General features: G+C 40.8%; 2 protein-coding genes across 12 annotated transcripts; one reads left to right on the forward strand and one right to left on the reverse strand.

The window, feature by feature from the left end:
• Positions 1-17: 17 nt before the first annotated feature.
• Positions 18-4,889, reverse strand: LOC108880375 (centrosomal protein of 55 kDa). Of its 8 annotated transcripts, none has more exons than XM_018671859.2 (10): positions 4,777-4,889; positions 3,417-3,565; positions 2,985-3,218; positions 2,460-2,525; positions 2,044-2,194; positions 1,689-1,815; positions 1,285-1,474; positions 1,107-1,181; positions 675-797; positions 18-322 (listed from the first exon to the last, which is right to left on the reverse strand). In XM_018671859.2, exons 2-10 carry the CDS (start codon positions 3,540-3,542, stop codon positions 131-133), a joined length of 1,284 nt encoding a protein of 427 aa, XP_018527375.1. In that variant the 5' UTR covers positions 3,543-3,565; positions 4,777-4,889; the 3' UTR covers positions 18-130. The 8 variants fall into 8 exon arrangements, with proteins under 8 accessions (XP_018527375.1, XP_018527370.1, XP_018527373.1 ...); XM_018671854.2 differs by having other exon boundaries at positions 4,630-4,779; XM_018671857.2 differs by lacking the exon at positions 4,777-4,889 and adding an exon at positions 4,470-4,562.
• myofl (myoferlin like) lies at positions 4,889-22,845 on the forward strand. Of its 4 annotated transcripts, none has more exons than XM_018671846.2 (54): positions 4,889-5,038; positions 5,502-5,557; positions 5,706-5,797; positions 7,840-7,948; positions 8,180-8,276; positions 8,436-8,605; positions 9,007-9,135; positions 9,560-9,622; positions 9,716-9,766; positions 9,906-9,936; positions 10,522-10,637; positions 10,752-10,878; positions 10,979-11,082; positions 11,174-11,242; positions 11,327-11,370; positions 11,460-11,542; positions 11,655-11,690; positions 11,991-12,115; positions 12,229-12,342; positions 12,656-12,833; positions 12,937-13,061; positions 13,165-13,274; positions 13,415-13,607; positions 13,747-13,902; positions 13,978-14,109; positions 14,244-14,407; positions 14,823-14,937; positions 15,289-15,391; positions 15,485-15,624; positions 15,718-15,882; positions 16,168-16,255; positions 16,449-16,526; positions 16,606-16,787; positions 16,924-17,082; positions 17,172-17,273; positions 17,497-17,658; positions 17,760-17,925; positions 18,028-18,098; positions 18,192-18,209; positions 18,295-18,393; positions 18,780-18,908; positions 19,293-19,448; positions 19,588-19,679; positions 19,820-19,990; positions 20,189-20,337; positions 20,536-20,675; positions 20,829-20,917; positions 20,996-21,091; positions 21,211-21,352; positions 21,474-21,573; positions 21,716-21,909; positions 21,989-22,098; positions 22,190-22,337; positions 22,530-22,845. In XM_018671846.2, exons 1-54 carry the CDS (start codon positions 4,951-4,953, stop codon positions 22,566-22,568), a joined length of 6,165 nt encoding a protein of 2,054 aa, XP_018527362.1. In that variant the 5' UTR covers positions 4,889-4,950; the 3' UTR covers positions 22,569-22,845. The 4 variants fall into 4 exon arrangements, with proteins under 4 accessions (XP_018527362.1, XP_018527363.1, XP_018527364.1 ...); XM_018671847.2 differs by having other exon boundaries at positions 18,195-18,209; XM_018671848.2 differs by lacking the exon at positions 11,655-11,690.
• Positions 22,846-22,875: the final 30 nt, after the last annotated feature.

A 22,875-nucleotide genomic window follows, 5' to 3' on the forward strand; every position in this document is an offset into this window, starting at 1 on the left:
CAACAATCATAACCTCAGCAATTGAACACTGTAGTTTATTAATATAACTTGTAACTCTGATTAAACAATATAGATCAAAAATCAATCCATATTACAGAGGATACAGAACTTATGTGGTCTGAGGCTGAGCTCAGTCGAGACAGAATTCCAGGTGGTTCATCAGTTCTCGGTAGTGAGTGGCAGGATACATGGCATGGCAGCTGGGACACTCCAGGAAGCTTTGATTCAACAAGCTGCTGCAAGTGGCGGATGTCAGGCTGTCTCTGGAGAGCTGAGAGGGTGGTTGTGTCTCCTCGCTTGAGTCGTGATCCTCCTGGTCTGTCTAATGCAGCATAAATGGAGTCATTTGTCAGATATGATTGATAAGACTCTGGTTAATTAATTCAGCTTTCTTAACCAACAAACTTAGAGCTGCACCAATAAATATTTTGATATTAACATATTATGTTCAAGGGGCAGCTCCTGGTGACAAACTGACACCCCACATTGCATACAAGGAGCATTTTATTCAATTTAGGATCATAATATTGGTCTTCTGGCCTGCAACTTTGCTCTCCTCAACCTTGGTTCAAACAGGCAGCTGTTTTTGGTAAAAAAACAAATCATTAATGCAGCTTTAAGTTTCATCCCTAATAGTAATTACAAATCTAGCCCTTTGCTCTGTTCATGCCAACCTTTGCCTGCTTTGTCACATGGTCTTCAGTTTTTTGCAGCATCTTCAGGACTCTGAACATTTGCTTCTTTAAATATGAACAATTCTGCATCTCATCCTCAAGGTCTTGTGAAGAAATCGTGATCTAAAATTTAAAAAGTTACCGCTGCAGTCAAAGCTATCATACTGTAGTGGCATATTTTTTGGATTATAAGAATTCTCTCCACTGCTCATGTGAAGGCTGATTTTCTTTTGTAAGGAAAGCAGAGGAGTAAGAAAGTATGGCGTGCAGTGGTCAAACCACCTCAAAGTGCAATTAACCTGTGCCATCATTAGGAGTGGGTGGATTAGCAACATCCCTCAATTTCTAGCTAATACTAAGGATTTATTCAAGCAAGGGGGATAAGGGACCAAAACTAAGACAATTCACAGAAAATGACTGTGCCGGTCATACCTGTCGCTCCAGGTCTGCAATCTTTTCCTTGTCTGCAAGGTGACGCTTTAACATAAACCTCTGAAAGAGATCCCCCTGAGAAGAGAGACATTTATTTTTTATTCAGTGGCTTTCTTCCCTTGAAGGTTAAGATTTTTATTTTTCCTTCTTACTGAAAAAAAGTTGAATGTAGATGTACCTGCAGCTCAAATTTAGCTGACCTGTGCCTCTCCTCATCCAGCTTGCGCTGGAGGTCTTTGGTCTCATCTCTCAGCTGTTCCACTACATCCACAGAGCAACGACGATCTTCCAGTGCACTTTCTCTGCTCGCTTTTTCAGTCTGCAGCTGCTGCTTCAGCTCCTCCACCTCCAGCTCTCTCTCATTGTACCTACACATCAACTGGTCTGTCATGTAGCCGACTACCATACCATATATATATATATATATATATATATTATATATATAATATATATATATAATATATACATAGATATATATATAGATGGATGGATAGATATATATATAGCTATATATAGATGTAGGTTTAGATAGATAGATATAGATATATATATATATATATATATATATAGATGTAGATATACCAGTTTTGGGTTATTATCAGGTTGTGGCGGGTGATATCAACCTCTTCCCTGAGCACCTGCAGCTCATCTGTGGCTTTCTTTAAGAGTCTCTCATAGTGCTCCTGCATCTGGCACATTGCTTCCTTCTCTGCAATAAGAGAAGTAGATAATGAATGAAACGTTGTAGAGGAGAAAATTACACATTGACATACACAATGTAGTACTAAAACACATGACTTTGAAAATGCAGTGCAAGGCTACATATTCTGTCATTGCAAGCTACTCCAGGGCAATCTTGATATCTTAAAAACCTTGTTGTGACAGTCTGTTGCCCCTTGTTGCCCCAGTGTTGAGTGCCCACTGCCCACTGGCTCACCATCTGAATGGTCTTCATTGTGCTGCTGTGAGTGGGCCTGATTGGCTTCGTTCAGCTGCTTCTCCAGCCATAACATTCTGGCCATAATTCCCCTTACATAGGCCTCTCTCTGCTGGTCATATTCCAGCCACTGCTTGTTCTTCTCCAAGGCCTCGGGGGATTGAATGAAAGAATGAGAAGCACATAACAGAGATAGACAGAAACAGGCTTGTGCCAGGGGGATGGCTCCAAGGCACAAACACTCAGCAAGACATGCAGACTGTCCACAGGCACACGTTCTGACTTACAAACAAATGCACACACACAAAGTAGACAGTACAAAGTAACTGAAAATACAGAGAGGTGGATTAGGCAGTAATGGAAAAATAAAAACAGACAAGACCCTTTCGAGATATGTAGCAACACCAAGCGCTTACATCTCTGAGGTCATTTTGAAGCTCTATTACACTGGACTTGGAGGCCTGTTCATCTGACTTGGAGTCCTACGAGACAACAGTAAAATACAGTGCAGCTTTATACATATGTGAATGAATATCTGACCATGTTATGATATTGTGACATATCATAACGAGGCCCAAAACACAGGATTAAGATCAAAGTGTTGGGACGTGTACAAAATCAAGAACTTCACTGTGATGGTGTAATCTGTACAAGGAAGTGTGTTTTAATAGGGAACAGTGGAAGACTGACAATTATAAACAAGTGCTGCCATCTTGTGGTATACAACTGGTAAGAGACTAGAGGGGCTTGGTAAATCGAACACTGTAAGCGTCAACACAACCAAGTCCTTTTTCACAGGATACTTTTTCACAGAACAGTAGGAAAAGAACAGGTGTGAATGATAAAATAGATGAAGACTGAATTCCATTAATCTGCAATCTGTTTGTTATTATTTCTCTCAGTGTTAAAATCACTAACATAAAAAATGAGCCCTGCTGTACCTTCTTCACTGCAACTTTGTTCTCGAGATCCTGACACCTAGCTGTGATGGCCACAAGCTTATTCTTGATTTCTTCAGTCTCTCTGACATAATCGGATATTTGCCTCATAAACAGGTTGTCCATCTGGTTCTCTTCTTTCTTACTCAGCTGCTCTGGTGGTGAAGCAGCCTTTTCGTCTTCAGCTGTCAGATGCTGAGAGTTCTCCAGTCTTAAAGTTTCAAGAGAGACCAGTCTCTGTCAACAGACATGGAGGAAAAAGTGGTTTCACTAATGCTTAGCTAAACCACTGCCCTGAATAAAACAAACAATGTATACAGCTCTCACTGGCGACATCATTAGGTGGACTTTACAGTAGAGAGAGAATAACCTCGGCTGTTTCACTCATATTGGGTTAATAAGGAATCAACTGAGTTGTAGTTTCACTAAGCTTACCTCTACTAGCTTGTAAAGTTCTGTGTGCTGACGAGACATCTCAGCCAGCGTCTTCCTCAGACAGGCATTCTCCTTCCTCAGGCTGCTGACGACCATGTGAGAACCCTTAAATTTGGAGGACGCCATCTCTGTCACCTGCTCACAAATGTCTGACACAAAAATAACACATCTTAGTCTTGTGTCAGAAAATACAGTTTTAAACATAAACATTCTGAATGGGTCCAAGTTTGGTTCTTTTTAGATGCTGACATGAACAAACCCAGCAACAAGGAAAACTGACCTGGACCTTGTTTTTTTGTTTTCTAATGAATTCAGAAGAGGAAGGAACAAAGACATTTTACAATTAAACTAACAATGTAATAAAATCCAAAATCAGTAATTGTGCTTGGTGATGGTAATATTTGACTGTTTGCTAATGTCTGCTATATCTGTTGTAATTGAAATTTTAAGAAGGAAACAGCCTTAAAGAGTTTAACCTTTAACCCCCAACATGCACCAGAACTCCAAATGAACTCCAACTGCATCTGCACATGAAGATCATGTGGTATCAAAAGCTCAATAACAGCCACTAAAAGGTCCTTGAGGTGAGATTGTTTGGCCAACAACAAATAATTTACTTTACTTTTTTGTTGTTTGTTTTACTTTTTCAGTCACCCAATTTAGTAAATTTTCTGACTGGATAATGTTAACAATAACTAGCATTAGCTAGATAACCGATTAAGGCTAGTAAGGCTAGTTATTGTTAGCTGGAATAAAAACAGGTTGAAACACCAGCTAACTCACTTGTGTTAGCTAATAAAGTAGGATAGGCGTTTCAATACTTAATTCTTAACTTCCTAAAATCACGAAGTAAGTTGTAGCGATTTTAATTTATATTTTGTTACCTCAGTAGGATAACAAAGAAACTGATCTTACTGTGCTGCCTTCACTTCCCTGGCTAAACCTTCCGCGGGAAAACTTTTTTTTTCCCTCCCTCCCTCTCCCTGGACCAACGGTTTTACATATATACGTGGTTTAGTTATTATTACATTTTTTTCAAGTGTGTATCCTTACCCAATTAAAATATATGTTTGAAACCTTACTGTTGGCATGTTTTACTGCTAACACATAGCTTAGTTTAAATTTCCCACAGCACAGAAAGGTGGCATTCTTTGCAACGCCACTTGGGGGCGTTGCAGTACAAGAGAAGAGCAGACTGACTCCGCAGCCTTACCTGGACGGTGGATGAATCAACTCATGCCTCTACGCGTTGATGTCAAGCAAGTTTTAGTTGTAACTATGTAGCATTTACAAAAGATAATGTTAAAGGTAGGCCATCCAGCCCAGGTCACTTTTGAGTCTTTCTCGCCTGTGAACCCACCTCACTCAGGGCTGGGTGGTGTGGTTCATGCCTGTGACTCATGAATGAGGCTGCCCTGCGGTATCCACTCCTCTCCTCCTCACGTCTGTGCCTTTCAGTTCCCTCTGTGTGTGACTCCTTGTCTCTCAGCGGAATATGTTTTGTTTCTGTGAATAAACTTGGACTATAACAAAAATGCTGCGGGTCATTGTTGAGTCCGCCAGCGGGATCCCCAAAAAGAAACTTGGAAACCCAGATCCAATTGCTGCGGTTGTTTTCAGAGGTGAGAGATATAATTTGACTAACACTTTGACTTTTTTCCCTTGGACAGTCTGCTGTATGCTTTGTAATGTCCTCTCTCCGTTAGACCAATCATGCACACAGTATTCCAGTTTTCTACCAAATATTCCATATTTGCTATCATCCTTAAGGTTTTGGACACTTTTTGCACTTAAATGCAGTAGTTTTATATATTATTCCTTAGATTTTGGCAGTGAGTCATAAACAAAAAGCTGTATCCTTATAAGGGCAGAATAATCCCCTGTCTCCAGAGAGCAGCAGCCCTTTGAGCCAGAAGCCTTGGTCTTTAATTTATTTTTTATATATTACATGCCTTGGTCCCTTAAGTTCCTCTATTCTCAGCAAAATGTAAAATGTTTATTCTGTATTTTCTTCTTGGTTGGAAGAATATTGTTTGTGTGTTAAATATAGTGTGGTAAACTTTTGCTAATACATTGTGTTTGCAGGTGAAAAGAAGAAAACCAAAGCGATTGACAATGAGTTGAATCCTGTTTGGAATGAAGTAAGTGGCGAATTAAATTCTGCTGAAATGTGTTACAGTTACAGTATATATATTTGTTTGATTACTGACCTGAGAGCTGCTATTACCGAAAGCTAAAATTAGTGTATGCTGGTGAGTGATTGTAACTGTATGTTCTTTATAATGACAGGTGCTTGAATTTGATCTGAAAGGCTCTCCCTTGGATGCATCCTCATTTATCAATGTGGTGGTGAAAGACTATGAAACAATCGGCAAAGATAAGTAAGTATATGACGAGCATTACACAGAGAAAATGTCATATGTCATATTCTAACTGTGTTAGCAGCATGTATTCTGCCAAAATGGTGGTGGTGGTGGGGCGGTGAATGAATACGTGACCTTTCACTGCCTCCCGGTATGACAAATTAGCCATCATGTAAACACACTCCCACCTTTTGTGGAGGTGGATCTCTGAGTAAAATTGACCTCCCCATGACAGAGCGTAGTCAGTCGTTATTGAAACACCCCCCCAAAAAAAAAAAAAAAAAGTGCGGTTGAAAATAGTTATTATGATCTTGTCTTAAGGAGCAGAGTATCATATTGCAGCCATGTTTAGACTTGCAGTGTCAATGAAGAAGGTGCTTTGTCTGAATCACAATAACATTCTTGCTCCTATGGGAGGAATGTTTCCTTAAAAGGAAAAAAATAACTTGCTTTTAACTTCTCAGCTTGTTTTTCTGTATAGTACATACATGCATTTTTTAACATTAGGAATTTGAGTCATTTTGTCTTTCTGCAAGAGGGTAGACCAAGTAACAACATTCCCACTCAGTCACTATGGTGTCTGCGTCAGCCACGCATGCACTTAGATATTTTTCCATGATCTTTTCAATGTCTGCAGTGCATAAGTGGGGGTGAATAAGAGAGCTTGCTCTGGCTTGCCATTGGCACATCTATGATGACTGGTAGTAGCTCAGCCTCTAATGCTTTTGCAAAATGAAGTTCACACACAGTATCAAGCTGACTCTGGAAATATGGACAACATTTTGTGACCTAGTCTACAATCTAGGAAAATTTGTACAAGCAATGTGACTCAGAGGGCTTGACAGGGGTATGTAATCTGTTGTGCCATCAAGATAAGCCATTTCCAGCTGCTGGCTCAGATGGCGGTATCGACTGCTCAGTTTATCTGGGAAAAACATTGCTTGTACCCCCAAATTAGCTTTGCTTAAAAGTGACATGTATGTAGTGGAAAATATATCAGTATGCCAGGTAAGTCATCCACTGGTTCTTTCACTGTGGTCAAAAAGTTTCTTTTTCTCCACTGGAGCAGATCCAAATACTTGGGACTAGAATTCAAAGTTTTGTTTTCTAGTTTTGCAAGAGAGTCATGTATACAGATTTTAATCTGTATAAACAAGTTTTTACATGTGGCCTTTGCAGTTAACTGCCATACCAGATTTTCCTCCACAGGTGACCCTGATTTCCAAGTACAACTTTTGACAAGAGAGAGGGAAAAGAGTGCCTGAGCATAATCATGAATATGATTACTAATGTTCTCATGTTGCTTACTTAGGACCACCCTTTCACCCGCCTCCTTGGCTCTATATTTGTCCTCCCTTAAACTGGGCACACTACACCCAGCACATGCCTGTGGTGCATAATTGTTTCCATTTTTGTAGTTTTTTCTTGTGCACTTTTCCCTTCCTGTTAAAACCAGCTGGCCCTCGTCATGGAGCAAAGTCTCCCATTCATTCTCTTGAAAGATGCTATTGCTGCTCCATAATGGATATTTTGCCAAAATTAGCCCAGAAAAGTGGGTTTTGTCATTAGGAAGATATGAGTGTTTATTAGGGGTGAAGAGGGCCTTGTGGATTCCATTTGTGTCATCAATGAAATCAAATTGTGATGCACTTATTTGGTTTGGGATGATTTTAAAACACTTCCCAATGTGTTGCAACCCTTTATGACTGTTAATCATTGTTGCTGCATGACTTCTGTTTGGTGGACAAAATAACAATGTAGGTGTTGTTGCTCGGTGTCATAATATGTGAAGAAGTGAAATTGGGAAGTGGAAACCGTCAGATATCCAGAGCTACCAGTAACTACAGTCACAAACACTGGGTCCAATTCCCTCATGCGGTAATTGCACAAGTTTGTCACAGATTGTGGAACCAAAGCATCCTCCCTATTGTTTCTTTTAGGAATTCATCCTTGCTGCCCTTTCAAACAAAGGCGATTGTGTCTCTCCAGCTGCAATGATGCATTTGCTGATGTTTGTATGATTGCCTGACCTAAGAAATATTTGTGTTATGGCTTTTCAGATTTATTGGCTCAACAAAAATCTCTCTGAGAGACTTGGCCAGTGGCCAAGTGAAATCCCTCCCATCCAAGAATTTGCCTTTGATCAACGAGAAGCAACAGGCTGTTGGGGTGAATACATTTAGTTAATAGCATTAGCGTATACAGATTCCATGCATTTGGATATGACACTGTTGTATTTTTACGACACGGAATATCAGCCAGGACAGCTTCAGCTCTGGCACTTGATGATGCCTGGTATCTGTATATCTCTGCAGGAAGTAGCTGAATTTGCTGATATGACATATTATTTGATAAAGCAGAGATGACAATACTAACTGTGGAAAAAATCTTTTATTTCAGGCAACCATTAATTTAGTCATCGGATATGAGCCACCTGCCAATACCACTCCAAACCTAAATGAGCAGCCTGATGGAAACATGTCTCATGTGGATGCAGGTAAGCTGACAGTTAACCTAAGAAATGATCCTGTGCGTTTCTTCTCTCTACTCAACAGAGTTTGTTTTCTGTTTATGATGCATACAAATCAGGCAGAGAAAACGGTGTGATGTGTATTTGGAATATTGATTCGAAGAATATTTGTGATAATTGTGACAGAAGGCAGTGATGAGGGTGATGAGGGGGAGGCAGACATGGACGGAGGAGTTCAGGGTGGGAGTCCAGGAGCTCCCACTTCGCCCAACCAGCCTGGGAAACCCGGCCACAAACCGGTCCGTCTCAGCCGTAAGAGACATAGAGCCCTTGCCAATAAGCCTCAGGACTTCCAGGTATTGTCTGAGTTTTGATTACTCTGTTCCTGGATAATCACAAATGCCAGTTTAGAAGAGAATTCTTATTTTTAATCACATGAATGACAGCAGGCTTTACCAATGTAAATATATGTTAAAGGCTGGGATAGTGATAGTTGGGTTAGAGAATTGCAAACATTAACATGTCAACACAATTTGTTCTTGCATCAGATCAAACAATTTCACGCATATGATTTTCTTTAGGAACATCATTTTGTTCCTGCAGTAGGTCCAGAGGTGTATTTAAGATACCTTTTGTTTTTACTGAATAAGTTATTATTTGTCAACCCAAATGAACTGGTGGTACCTTTTAAAAAAAGGATAGAGAGGAATTGTCTCACTGTTTGTTCAGCTGCCTCACTCTTTCTTGTGATGTCCAGATCCGTGTTCGGGTTATCGAGGGTCGACAGCTACCTGGCAACAACATCAAGCCAGTGGTGAAGGTACACGCATGCGGACAGACGCACAGGACTAGAATAAGAAGAGGAAATAACCCATTCTTTGATGAGGTAATAAGTCCATCACAACACAAAATTATTTCTTCAAAGAAATCTATTAGTTATCATTTACTTACTTTTAAACTGATTATCTGTTTCTAACATCCTCTGCTCTTCTTCTTTCATTGCTGCTTAATCCCTACCAGCTTCAATAACCTCCTGACGTATTTCTCTCTTATATTCTTTTATTGGCAGTGGTAATATGATAGTGGAGGTTAAAGGCAGGGTCTTCAGCTTTCTCCTGTATCTAATTTGTCTCATATCCTTTCTGCCTTCTCTCAGCTTTTGCCAAAGCATAAGCATCTCAGCTTAATAAATTGTAAGTCTATAATGTTTGTCACAGTCACGATACAAAAGTGTGTCTGACATCAAACTGTATTTTGCATACGGTAACAGGAAAAATAATCATTAATTTATGGCTTTTTCTGTCCCTCAGATGTTTTTCTACAATGTTAACATGCTTCCCTCAGAGCTGTTTGACGAGAGCATCGGTCTTCGGGTGCGTGGACAGTTCTTTTTAATACCGTTTCCTTTTGTAAAAATAGGGATTTCCTGCATCTGCAGAAGCTGTAATGCTGCCTTTTCTTGACAGGTTTATGACTCCTTCTCCCTCAGAGCTGACAGTCTAATGGGGGAGTTCAAGGTATTCCAGTTCAACTGTTTTTAAGATTTAAGATTTTTGGCCCCTGTTTGGCGTAACAGAGTTGTGGCTTTTATCACCAGCAGGCTGACAGATTTCAAATGTTCCTGCAATTAAATTTTTTTCTTCTTGCATTATTCAGTTGGATGTTGGCTACGTCTATGATGAACCAGGTCAGTCTTTCCATGTAAAATGCATACCTTCATATTAGGCATCGGCCAGTATGAGATTCTGGGTGGGTGGTATATCATAGGAACGGTATGATGGAATATATTAGTGGTTTGAAATCTTGACTTTTTCAAATCACAGTTTACCTTGAAACTGGTACTCGGCCCATGACACAACAGGGTAGCACATTCTGTCAGGTATTACAATAGTGTACTGCATTCTGTCAGGTAGAGAATACCTGTAATAATAGGATATCACAGTAGGGTAGCACATTGTGTCCGGTAGAAAATATTTATTGCAATGAGACATGGGCCGGTATGAGATTCTGATTGTATGATAACCTTAAACAAAAATATCACAGTTTCGCAGTATTGCAATTAAAGCTCTAAAATAAGTTATTTTGACATGGATGGTAAGAAAAACATAATCTATTTTAGAAACAGAATATTTGGAACATTAGTAAAGGTGTATGTCAAGTTGAAATAATAAAATAATATAAAATATCTTAACTGGCCCATGCCTACTTCATACATATTTTAACATTTTAAATATTATATGTATGCCATTATACCATATTATATCATGTCCAGGTCATGCCATAATGAGGAAGTGGCTCCTCCTGAGCGATCCTGATGACTCCAGCTCAGGGGCCAGGGGTTACCTTAAAGTCAGCATATTTGTTATGGGCACTGGAGATGAGCCGCCGGTATGAGTACCTTCTTACTCATCGTCCTCAAATTCCTCACAAATTACAGAACATAGGTCAGTACTGAAAAAGATCAAGATAAACTTTCCTCCCCTCTTCTCTCCTCTCCTTCAGTCTGAAAGGAGAGAGATAAGTGAGGAGCAGGATGACATAGAAAGCAATCTTTTGGTGCCAGCTGGGGTCACAATGCGATGGGCCACTCTGAGCCTTAAAGTCTACCGTGCTGAGGATATGCCACAGAGTAAGTGACCTATAAGTTAATACATTTCTGCACTCCCTGCAGTATAGTGCAGTCAGATCTCCCCAAGAAACCTCTCTTAAGAAACTACCTTATGTTGCAGTGGATGATGCCTTTGTTCAGTCGGTAAAGCAAGTCTTTGGAGGGGAAGGAGACCGGAAAAACTTGGTGGATCCATATTTGGAAGTCAGCTTTGCTGGGAAGAAGGTATTTTATGTTGATAGAAATAAAAACATATTTTTTTACTGTTCTTCCTGTGTGAACATTGTTGATTTTGCAGTTATATTTTCTATTTTAGCTGTGTACCAAAATCATTGAGAAAAATGCAAATCCAGAGTGGAATCAACTCCTCAATCTCCAAGTCAAGGTACAAAAGATGCCTATTAAGACATAGATTATGAACATTTTTTTAATCTTCAGCACAAATTCACACATATTTTTGCCCCTGTAGTTCCCGTCCATGTGTGAGTGCATAAAGCTGACTATGTATGACTGGTAAGGGCTTAAAAATTCATTCATACACAGCTGCCCAAGTGACAGTACAATCACAACCAATATTTGACATGCCATTTTACTCTGGGCAGGGATCGTATAAGCAAAGACGATGCTATAGGAACAACATTTCTGAATCTGAGCAAAATGTCCTCCTCTGGTGGAGAGATTGAAGGTAATTATGTCATTAATATTTTGGAATGATTCTTGTCACTTGGTGTTTTAAATATTGATATTCAAATATGACATTGAATATATGTATGTATTTTCTCTTTACTGGGAAACAGACACACGGGCTGAAATTTACAACACAGTGTCTGAATGTACGTAAGAAATGGTCATCTGCATACTTCATCATGTTTTACATTAGAAAAGAAAGCTTCTTTCAAGCTTTTACAATGTGAGATTGCCCAGAATATTATTGCCCAGATTAAGCAATAATATTCACAAACAGTGCATGAAAAACGCATGAAAAGCTGCATAGTATATACTTGGCTTTATTTTCCCATGGTTGGTTTGCGTGTTTGTGAATGCATTTGTGCATGTATCTCACACACCTTATTGTTGTATAAGCCTTGACACTATCCAGGTTGGGTTTTAAACCGAGTGTCTGTGTGTTACAGTGAGCACACCAGCATCAGAGGTTGGTTTTCTCCCAGCTTTTGGGCCTTGCTATGTCAACCTGTATGGTAGCCCAAGAGAATTCACTGGCCTGCCTGACCCATATGAGGAACTCAACTTTGGCAAGGTGAGACAACCCTATCTGCTCAGTGCTCAGGCTTCAGGACTGAGTATAGACACAACATATTTCACTTGCTTGAATATGCTTACATGAGATTTTTGCATTTGGATGTTTTTCAGGGTGAAGGGGTTGCATACAGGGGTAGGGTCCTTGTTGAGCTGTCCACTCAGCTGGATGGAAAGATTGACAAAAATATTGATGACATCTCCAGTGATGACATCTTGGTGGCACAGGTATATGCTGTATACCTGTCATACTGTACTTACTGCTATGTTTCTCATTTATTTCATTTTTATTTTAAGAGCCTACAGTGTTGAATCTGCTAGTTGTCATATATTGCTTTGTGACTGTTTTCCTTTACAATGTTATAATAGAGTGGCTCTTAAGAGTTTCCCTACAGAAAATATCAGTAGCTTAGTTTCTAGCAAAAGAGAAACTAAGCTACTGATAAAAATAGAGACATGAACATGAGAGAACCAATATAAAATTAAAAATATCTCTGCTTTAACCTCCAACAATGTCATATCCTCTTTCAATTGCGTGCAGAAATACCAGCGGAGGAGGAAGTACTCTCTGTGCGCTGTATTCCACAGTGCATGCATGCTCCAAGAGCCTGGCGAGCCGATTCAGTTTGAAGTCAGCATTGGTAACTATGGCAACAAGCTGGACTCCACCTGCAAGCCCCTGGCGTCCACCACCCAGTACAGCTTTGCTGTGTTTGATGGTATGAAAAGAAGATAATTGTGTGAGCTTAAGAATTTTGGCATGTGGTAAACTCCACAACTTATATTTAAAATGACTGGGTATGTTTATGTTGTATCCCATAGGTAATCACTACTATTACCTGCCCTGGGCCGACACCAAGCCTGTAGTGATTCTCACTTCATACTGGGAGGATATCAGCCACCGTCTGGACTCTGTCAATGTTCTTCTCTCCATTGCTGACAGACTGGTGAGAACAAGTCATGGTGACACATTGGCACAGTGTTTGCTTAAACATTGCATATCCACACAGATAGTATGACTCAATAATCTGTCATTGTGATTTATTTTAGGAGTCCCACCTGACGTCTTTAAAAACAGCCATCTTAGCCAAAGTGTCTGAGACACGCCTGGCAGAGATTTGGCTCAAACTCATCAACCACCTGATTGAGGATCTTAGCAGGTAAGACAGGACCAGACAGATCCTACATTAGACCTGTGGTTTGCATGATGTAATGCTGAAATGTAACTCTATTAGATAAGCGTTTTAAGCTGTTTGTGTTGAATTCTGTTGTTGTTTTACTTTGGCCTCTGTTCTCACAGTGTCCAGCTTCCAGTGCTGGAGAGCCAGCCCAACGTGACTGCACTGGACCTCCAAATGAAAAACTTCCATGATGCCGCCATAGATGGTATCAGGCAGATGGCCACTCACATGAGAGAGGAGGCCACAGATGTTAAGGCTACTGTCGGTGACATTGAAGACTGGTTGGACAGAATCAAGCAGCTGACAGAAGAGGTCAGGGAAAAACTATTTCTTGGTGACATGCATCTCTCATGTTTGCTATAAGGGGCCCAGGCTGCCAGCTCTAGCAAAAATGTTACATAGCTCAGAAAAACTTTAATTATGTAAAATAAATGTTTTGTGTCTCCATCAGCCTCAGAACAGCATGCCAGATGTGATCATCTGGATGTTGAAAAGAGAGAAGCGGGTGGCGTATGCCCGAGTCCCAGCCAACCAGATCCTGTTCTCTAACTTCAGCGAACAGGCCTGTGGCAAACACTGCGGAAGGACCCAGACCATTTTCATGCAGGTATGAGACACTTTTTTTTTTATTCATAAACTTCATTGTTAAATTTCAGATAACTAAAAAGACCCAATTTGTCAGTACCCCATGGACAAAAACAAAGGCGTGAAGATCCCTGTTCAACTGCGGGTCAACATGTGGTTCGGTCTCTCTGCCCATGAGAAGAAGTTTAACAGCTTTTCAGAGGGGAACTTCAGCGTGTATGCTGAAATGGTAAAGTGGCCACACAGAAGATTTTCAAAAATGCATACACACATTTCTGATTTCAGCACATTTAGATTTTACCCTGACTTTGCTATGCTTTGTGTAGAATGTAGTTCCCAAACACAGATGTTTTCTCTCTGCAGTATGAGAACCAGGCTCAGGTGTTTGGAAAGTGGGGGACCACCGGACTGGTCGGTCGCCATAAGTTCTCAGATGTGACTGGAAAAGTGAAACTCAAACAAGAACGCTTTCTGCCACCACGTGGATGGGAATGGGAGGGAGACTGGTTTGTTGACCCTCAGCGATGGTAAGCACACACACACACGCACACACATCCCCTCATGATTAATTGTTTGTGTAGTTTCATGTATAAACATCCTGTTATCAGTGTTAGCAGATGAACACGATCCAAAATCCTGTTCATTTTTTAGCTCTACCCTCTGTTAATTGGCAGTAATCATAGCATAGGCACAATTACAGGAAATAAAAAGGCATTTCAGCCAGTGTTTTGGTTTGGTAGCACCCTCCCCCCACCCCCTGCACCCTTCACCTCCAAGTGCCTCCTACTTCTGAAGTGCTTACATTCTCCCACCAAGCTCATGTAAATAATTTTAGCTCTCTGGCCCCAGTCTTCCTGAGCTGTTTATCATAGTCCTACATAGCCACTGTCTGAGTCACTAAGCCTCTCGTCAACCTGCTTTCTGTGATGGTGTTTTCTACAGCCTGTTAACAGAAGCAGATGCGGGCCACACCGAGTTTACAGATGAAGTTTTTCAGAATGAAACACGTTTTCCTGGTGGAGAGTGGAAGCCTGCTGCAGAACCCTATACAGACGTGGTATACCATGCATACATTACTTACACGTCTTTAACACTATGTGAAAAATGTGGGTCAAGATAACAGGACAAAAGCCTGTCTATTCTTACTTGTTTCTAATGTTATCAGTTTCTTCTGTGCTATTATATACTTGCAACAGACTAGTATTTTGTGGTGGTTTTGTGGTTACATTTATGTAAATATGACCCAGTGTCTGTCTGGTTGTTATGAGTAGTTTCCCTCAGGGCTGCTACTAAGTGTTCTGGCATCACTTTCGGCACTTGGTCTGAACAATACCACCAAACCTTAAAGCATTTAGCAGCTAAAGATATAAATGACATAAATAAATAACAGTATGTCTTTGTTGTGTAGAATGGAGAAAAGGCTCCGAGCCCTGCAGAGTTTGAGTGTCCTGTTGGATGGGTATGGGAGGATGAGTGGAGCTTTGACAGCAACAAAGCTGTAGATGAGAGAGGTAACATGAACACTAAAGCTGCCATGTGTAATCAAAATCTTCATGTTTGAAGTACTGCGGCCCCAACAAGGTCTGTGTGTCTTTTGGCATTAGGCTGGGAATACGGGGTTACCATTCCTCCTGACGACAAGCCCAAATCCTGGGTCGCAGCAGAGAAGATGTACCATGTCCATCGCAGGAAGAGACTCATAAGACCGAGAAGGAAGATATCTGACAAAGCGGCCGTTGCTGAGGTGAGGATCTGCTTGATGAGAAAAAAGGAGTAGATTTGAGAGATGCTATGAGTGTATTTTCTCATTCTTTTCTCATCCTTGTCTCTTTCATAGCGACGAGAACTGGGAGAGGGCTGGGAATACTCTTCCCTGATTGGCTGGAAATTCCACAGAAAGGAGCGCTCCTCTGACACGTTCCGCCGCCGCTGCTGGAGGAGAAAGATGGTCCCATCGGACTGCATTGGGGCCTCTGCCATCTTCGGACTGGAAGGGGCATTAGTGAGTTTTGTCAAATTCCTTTGAGTAATATTGCTAACTATGTGTTGTTTTCTTAAATGTTATCAAACAAGGCAGTTATCATGGCAGTGGGAGTTACTTTATGCCATGTGAGTCATATCCTCTCATTATTCCTCTGCATGTGCCTGTTCCTGTCAGATGTTGGCAAATAACTCAGGAAGTTTGTTTTAGTTCTGCATTCTTTTCATCAGATTTCATTTTCATTTAGCTCAGATGTTTGCCGTGAAGTGTTCCTTTATGCACCTCTTTCTGCGTTTTTGTTAACAGGGTGTTGATGTTGATGAGAAGGCCAGCAAAACGGGTGCAGCCAAAGTATTTGGTGCCAACACACCCACTGTTTCCTGCCACTTTAGCCGTAAGTAGATGGGTCAGATAAAATGAATTCCTGGTCACTGATGCTGATGAAAGGCTTTCTTTAAACTTCCTGACTGGTCCTAATGCAAGATAACATTGAATCATTAAGTCTGTAAATCCTGGGTAAATATGTGCACAAGTAATCTCCTGTGAGATTTTGTTATTTTTAGTAGTGATTATTTATCCTTCTCCAGGGTCTTACATTTACCACCTGAGGGTGTATGTGTATCAGGCGAGGAATCTCTGTGCCATGGACAAAGACAGCTTCTCGGGTAAAAAACAAAGCAATGAATTTATGGCTGAGTATAAGCACACAAAGCACAATCACAATAATACCCTGGTCTTCTCTAGATCCCTATGCTCATGTGTCATTCCTACATGTGAGTAAGACCACAGAAGTCATAAGGGCCACTCTGAACCCCACATGGGATCAGACTCTCATATTTGAGGACATTGAAATCTACGGAGATCCACAGACAATTGTCCACAACCCCCCTGATGTGGTTCTGGAGCTGTATGACAGCGATCAAGTGGTTTGTAATGTGTCTAAACTTCTGATCAAGTCACAGAATCATACAGAATTGTATCCCTAGAAAAACAACTGGGGTTCATGGTGAATATAATCAGGCTTTGCTAAGTCTTTGTTTGCTGCTGCACTTTATTCACCAGGGTAAAGATGAGCCCATGGGTCGCTGTACATGCCCCCCTGTGGTAAAACTGAACCCCAGCATGGATATCACCCCTAAGCTCCTATGGTTCCCAATCACCAGGAAGGGTCGCAGTGCTGGGGAGGCACTGCTTGCTGCTGAGCTCCTACTTAAGGACAAGGTACTTAAGACACTTATAGACAATAAACATTTTGTAACTTAACTAAATGAATCGATATGCAGGAGGTGCTGCTGTGCTTTACCCCCCAGGCGAATGACGGAGATCTGCCCCTGGTTCCTCCTCGGCGTGGGGAGAGGCTCTACATGGTTCCCCAGGGAATCAGACCTGTGGTGCAACTCACTGCGATTGAGGTACACCATCAAGCCATCCTGATCCTTTCACCAGCCACTATAAATTCCCTTCACACTCATTACATGATCAGACAAGACCAGCCCAACCCTAAGATTTCTCTTGTGGTTGCATTTCTTTGGGAGTCTGTAACTCCCTTCCTTCCTTTTACTTATCTCTTACCACCATGTTAGTCTTTTGATCTGCTTATACTAGTTTTTGTAAGGTGTGTTTATTTGATACCAGGTCTTGACTTGGGGTTTGAGGAACATGAAGACCTACCAGTTGGCCACAGTTTCCTCTCCCAGTTTGATAGTGGAATGTGGTGGTGAGATTGTTCAAACTGCTGTAATCAAGAACTTCAAAAAGAACCCAAACTTCCCCGGATCTGTGCTGCTACTCAAAGTGGTACTAACTATAAAACTCTCTAGAGCATGTCCTATTCCAAATATTTAGGCACCAGCAAGTATGTAGATTTGTTGATGTGTTTTCTCTTCTTTCTTACCTAGCTTCTTCCCAAAGAGGAAATGTACACCCCTCCCATTGTGCTGAAAGTAATCGACCACCGTCCCTTCGGTAGGAAACCTGTCGTGGGTCAGTGCACCATCGACTGCCTGGATGAGTTCCGCTGCGATCCGTATCGCATTAACAATGAAGTCTGCATGTCTGCCAGAAGTATGTACACACATGCATTGACTGTTGTGCATACATAAACACTCATGCATACTCATACATACAGTAGGGATTAATTTTAACCTTTAATCATCAACTTTGTAGTGGCAATGATAGCTGCTGCCCAGGGAGATGTTGTCATAGACATTGAGGAGAGACCCATTGTGAAAAGCGAGGTAATAAAAATGCAATCACAGAAGTGCAGCAGAATTTTAACATCTACTGTCTTTTTTTTACTGATATATATTCTTTATTTTCTTCCCACTTAGCAGCTTGAAGCAGAGAAGGTGAGATTTTCTCTTTTCACAGATAGCCTACTTATAAATAGCATCAATAAAAATACTAGGTTTATAATTATTCTCCATTGTGTAGGAGGTGGAGGCAGTAGACTGGTGGAGTAAGTTCTTTGCCTCTGTTGGGGAGCAGGAGAAGTGCAGGCCCTACTTGAAAAAGGGATACGACACATTACAGGTGAGTATATGTCATCGCACACTGTGTAACAACTGTGCTCGAGTTTGTGCTGTGACTGTGATAACAAAAGCCCCTGTGACAGACAAGGTTGTGACCAAATAATCCTTGTTCTCGTCATTTTTGTAGATAAGAGTTTGCAGCATTATGTACACAAAATAAGAAAGAACATTTTCCTCACATGGTGATATGAGCAGGCAAACATCAGGAAAATACACGAGTTAGTGATTAAATGAAAAACCTGGAAGTTTTGTGAAAACTTACAATGGTGGTGTGACAGTTAGGTTTAGTTCATAATACTGAAACTCCTGATAATGAAACTCCAATAGATGTAATTTGTAATGTTCCTTCTGTGATATGTCTGTGTTATCATGTTATATTGTTCTCAGGTATTTAACTGTGAACTAGAAGAGGTTGAAGAGTTCCAGGGACTCACTGATTTCTGCAGCACTTTTAAACTTCAGCGCGGAAAGAATGAAGATGAGGAAGAGGATCCCTCTGTGGTTGGAGAGTTCAAGGTAACAAGGTCAAATTTTGTGGTGGTGTCACTGTTTCTCAGCCTGCCCTAGTACTTCAGCTAATGTATTGTGAACAATAACTGCTTTTACTGTTGCCCAGCTACTTTTCCTAGCCTTTGTCTGCCCTCTGGTGGCATATTTAAGAATGTCAATTGAATAAACTGGTAAATTTGGCAGCCACAAAAAAGTACTTAGTACTTAGTGTTAATGGTCTTGATAAACTTTTGTTGTTTTGAATTGTGTCACGATAAGTTAAAGACTCTTTTCCTCTTTTTTGGATCATAAAGTTGCTTTTTTTATGTGTTAAGAATATTTAGAATCACACACATCAGGGGGCCATGGTGAAATTAGCCTGATAGCACTGTCCTCTTTGCTGGTATACAGGGATCATTCAAGATTTACCCACTGCCTGATGACCCAGGGGTGCCAGCTCCACCTCGCCAGTTCAGAGAGCTTCCTGAGAGCGGACCTCAGGAGTGCCTGGTCAGAATATACATTGTCCGAGGTATTGATTTGCAGCCTAAGGACACAAATGGCATGGTGAGTTTTATATGGTTTAGTAATAAACCCTTATTCAGATTTAAGTCTCAACTTACCGTAGGCCCTTGATTTTTATTAAATGAAAAAGATGCTTGAAGCTACTGAAGCTGGGTCACTATTTTTTGCATTGTCATTTCAGTGTGACCCATACATTAAGATTACTCTGGGGAGGAAAACACTGGATGACAGAGATAACTACAGACCCAACACCCTTAATCCAGAGTTTGGGAGGTGAGACAGCGATGTGACCCGCTCACAAAACTTTTTGCTCATTTTGCTGTGGTTCAAAATGATGAAGACCAATTTAAAGTTTGTGCAGGAACATAAATAATAAAATAAGTACAAGTACGGTGCCTTCTATTTTTGTCCAGGATGTTTGAGCTGTCCTGCTTCCTGCCTCAAGACAAGGACCTGAAGATTGCTGTGTATGACTATGACCTACTGAGCAGAGATGAAAAAGTGGGTGAGACAGTCATCGATTTGGAGAACAGACTCCTGTCTCGTTTCAGGTCCTGCTGTGGCCTGCCACAGACTTACTGTGTGTAAGTATGTGCATCTTTGTGTATTTATGGCTAGAAATACCACATTTTCAATATGGTGACACATCCTACAACATCCTTGACCTTGCCTTTGATGTGTTTCAATTTCTTATGGCCAAACCTGTGGCACTACCTTACCTGCATGCTCTGATTATGGTCAAATTAGATGGACAGGGCTCTGTTGGTACTATTATCTTGCAGGTCAGGGATCAACCAGTGGAGAGACCAGCTGAAACCTACTCAGATCCTCCAGAATGTGGCCAAAGTGAGGGGTGTTCCTCCTCCACGCATAGAGGGAGACGGCAGCTCACTGACTTTCTCAGGGAAACAATACAACCTGTGTGATTTTGGTACTGTTTGTTATTATTAACTATTTGTGGAATGATTAAACCCATAATCTTAGTGGTTATGTCTTTGTTTATTAGTCTTTCTTGTAGAAACATTTAGCAATGAGTATGCTACAGTTGGATTTTGTTCTCATTTTGGCTGTTGTACATCTTTGATATTAACATGCATCAATGTCTTGTGATATGCCACACCTTTTACAGAGGCAAACACTGTGATCCACCCGCACTTGGGCCCAGACAGAGAAAGGCTGGCCCTGCATGTCCTCAGAACCCTGGGCTTGGTACCAGAGCACGTGGAGACCAGAACCCTGTGTAGCTCCCACCAACCCAACCTGTCCCAGGTTGAAACGACAGAAATAACATACATTTTTTTTACATTCATTTTTTTAAGTGTAGCTACAAGTATGAGCTTGAACATACTGCTCTGTGACATTAACATTTTAATGTTGTTGCGTGATAGCTTTGTTTAAAAGTATCCTTTTCCACAAACACAGGGACAAATTCAAATGTGGGTAGACATTTTCCCCAAGAGCCTCGGTTTGCCAGGGCCTCCATGTGACATCACTCCACGCAAAGCCAAGAAGTAAGAAATTCCTTATGAAATATTAATAATCTAACATAAAGCACTGAGTGATGAAATATAATGGTATATTTGAAACAGATACTTCTTGCGGGCCATCATTTGGAACACAACTGATGTCACTCTGGACGAAACAAGCATCACTGGGGAAAACATGAGTGACATCTATGTTAAAGGGTACAAATCTTTTCCCACCTGTTACCTTACCATTTATTAGTGTTCAAATGTGTGTTTTTCTGCCTATTTGACTTGTTCACAAGTAGCTAATCTAAATAAAATATGACCGTGTTTGCTAGATGGATGCCAGGAATGGAGGAGGACAAGCAGAAGACAGATGTCCATTACAGATCCTTGGATGGTGATGGAAATTTCAACTGGAGGTTCATCTTTGGGTTCGACTATCTGCCTGCAGAACAGCTGTGTGTCATCTCGAAGAAAGTGAGTGAGATCGTGGATCAGGAACAAAGAATCAACTGGTTGTTGATCGTAACCATGTCATTTTTGTTGTGATAGTATGATGAAAAGCAACGATGTAAGTCAAGAGTCTGTCTTTTTACAGGAGCACTTTTGGAATCTGGACAAAACTGAATTCAGGACTCCTCCTAAACTGACCATCCAGATATGGGACAATGACAAATTCTCCCTGGATGACTACTTAGGTGAAACAGCATTGTTATTAAGCCACATTTTGTGACCGCACAAAATGAAAGCCTTAAAAGATAGGGATCTCCCATAATACATGTAGTGTATCTTTGCACTAGAAAGACACATATCAACTTTTTATCCATATCCCTGTCACAGGTTCAGTTGAGCTGGACCTACTCACTCTGATCCCCCCTGCTAAGACCCCAGAGAAATGCAGCCTGAAGATGTTGCCAGGGATGGGGGGCTCAGCCTCCTCCAAAAAACCACCACCCAACTCACTCTTCTCCCAGAAGTCTGTACGAGGCTGGTGGCCATGTGCGATCGAGCAGGATGGGAAACACGTGCTTGGTGTATGTTTATGTCCACATGATAGTCCTTAGCTATGTTTTTCCCGATTACTCTTTAAGAATGTGTCTCAAAATTTCACAGGGCAAAGTAGAGATGACCTTGGAAATAGTGGAGGAGAAGGAGATGGAGGAGAGACCTGCTGGGAAGGGCAGAGATGAGCCCAACATGAATCCCAAACTGGACCCACCCAAGTAAGAAATATGTCTCTCTAAAACAACACTATGAATTGTTTTACATGGATTTGCATTAATGTGAACATTGCTGTTTGTCTCTTTTCAACAGCCGTCCTGACACGTCATTCTTCTGGTTTACAAACCCTTGCAAGACCATGAAGTTCATAGTTTGGCGCAGATTCAAATGGATTTTCATTGGAGTGATTATTCTTCTGCTGGTGTTGTTGTTCCTCGGGATCCTGTTCTACTCCCTACCTGTAAGATCATTCAGTTTGTTGATAATTTCTGTATTCACTTGTTTGTGAAACTACTATAAATTTGTTTAATCCATCATAACACTGGTGGTATTTTGTATGAAATGCTTTGAATGTTCATTTGCTGCCTTACGTAAAGTGATTTTTTAAGATAGCGGTTTAAATTCAGTAACTCTGAAATTTATTCATCCACAGAATTACATCTCAATGAAGATTGTGAAGCCTTTCTCCTAAGGAATTTTGCAGAGAAGCTGTCTGTCCTCCTGCAGCAGAATCTCCAGTACTCTTCACTGTTACTGTCCCTCAGAAATATGCAATAACTTTTTCTGCCTTTGCAGGCTGATATCCATCACTTTCCTCTCACATAATCAGAAATGTCTGTTTTTAATTTTTGCACTCTCAGTATTACCTGTACTGTATCTCTTGTATAGCAAATAATCTCTCCTATGATTGAAGGGTGGTTAGGAAAAAAATCAAGAATAAGATATTAATAAAAATTTATATAAAGAAATGGTTTGTGTTTTATTATGTTTTGCACTAG

The sequence above is a fragment of the Lates calcarifer genome, linkage group LG16_LG22 (genome assembly GCF_001640805.2).
Source record: "Lates calcarifer isolate ASB-BC8 linkage group LG16_LG22, TLL_Latcal_v3, whole genome shotgun sequence".
Taxonomy (NCBI): Eukaryota; Metazoa; Chordata; class Actinopteri; family Centropomidae; genus Lates; species Lates calcarifer.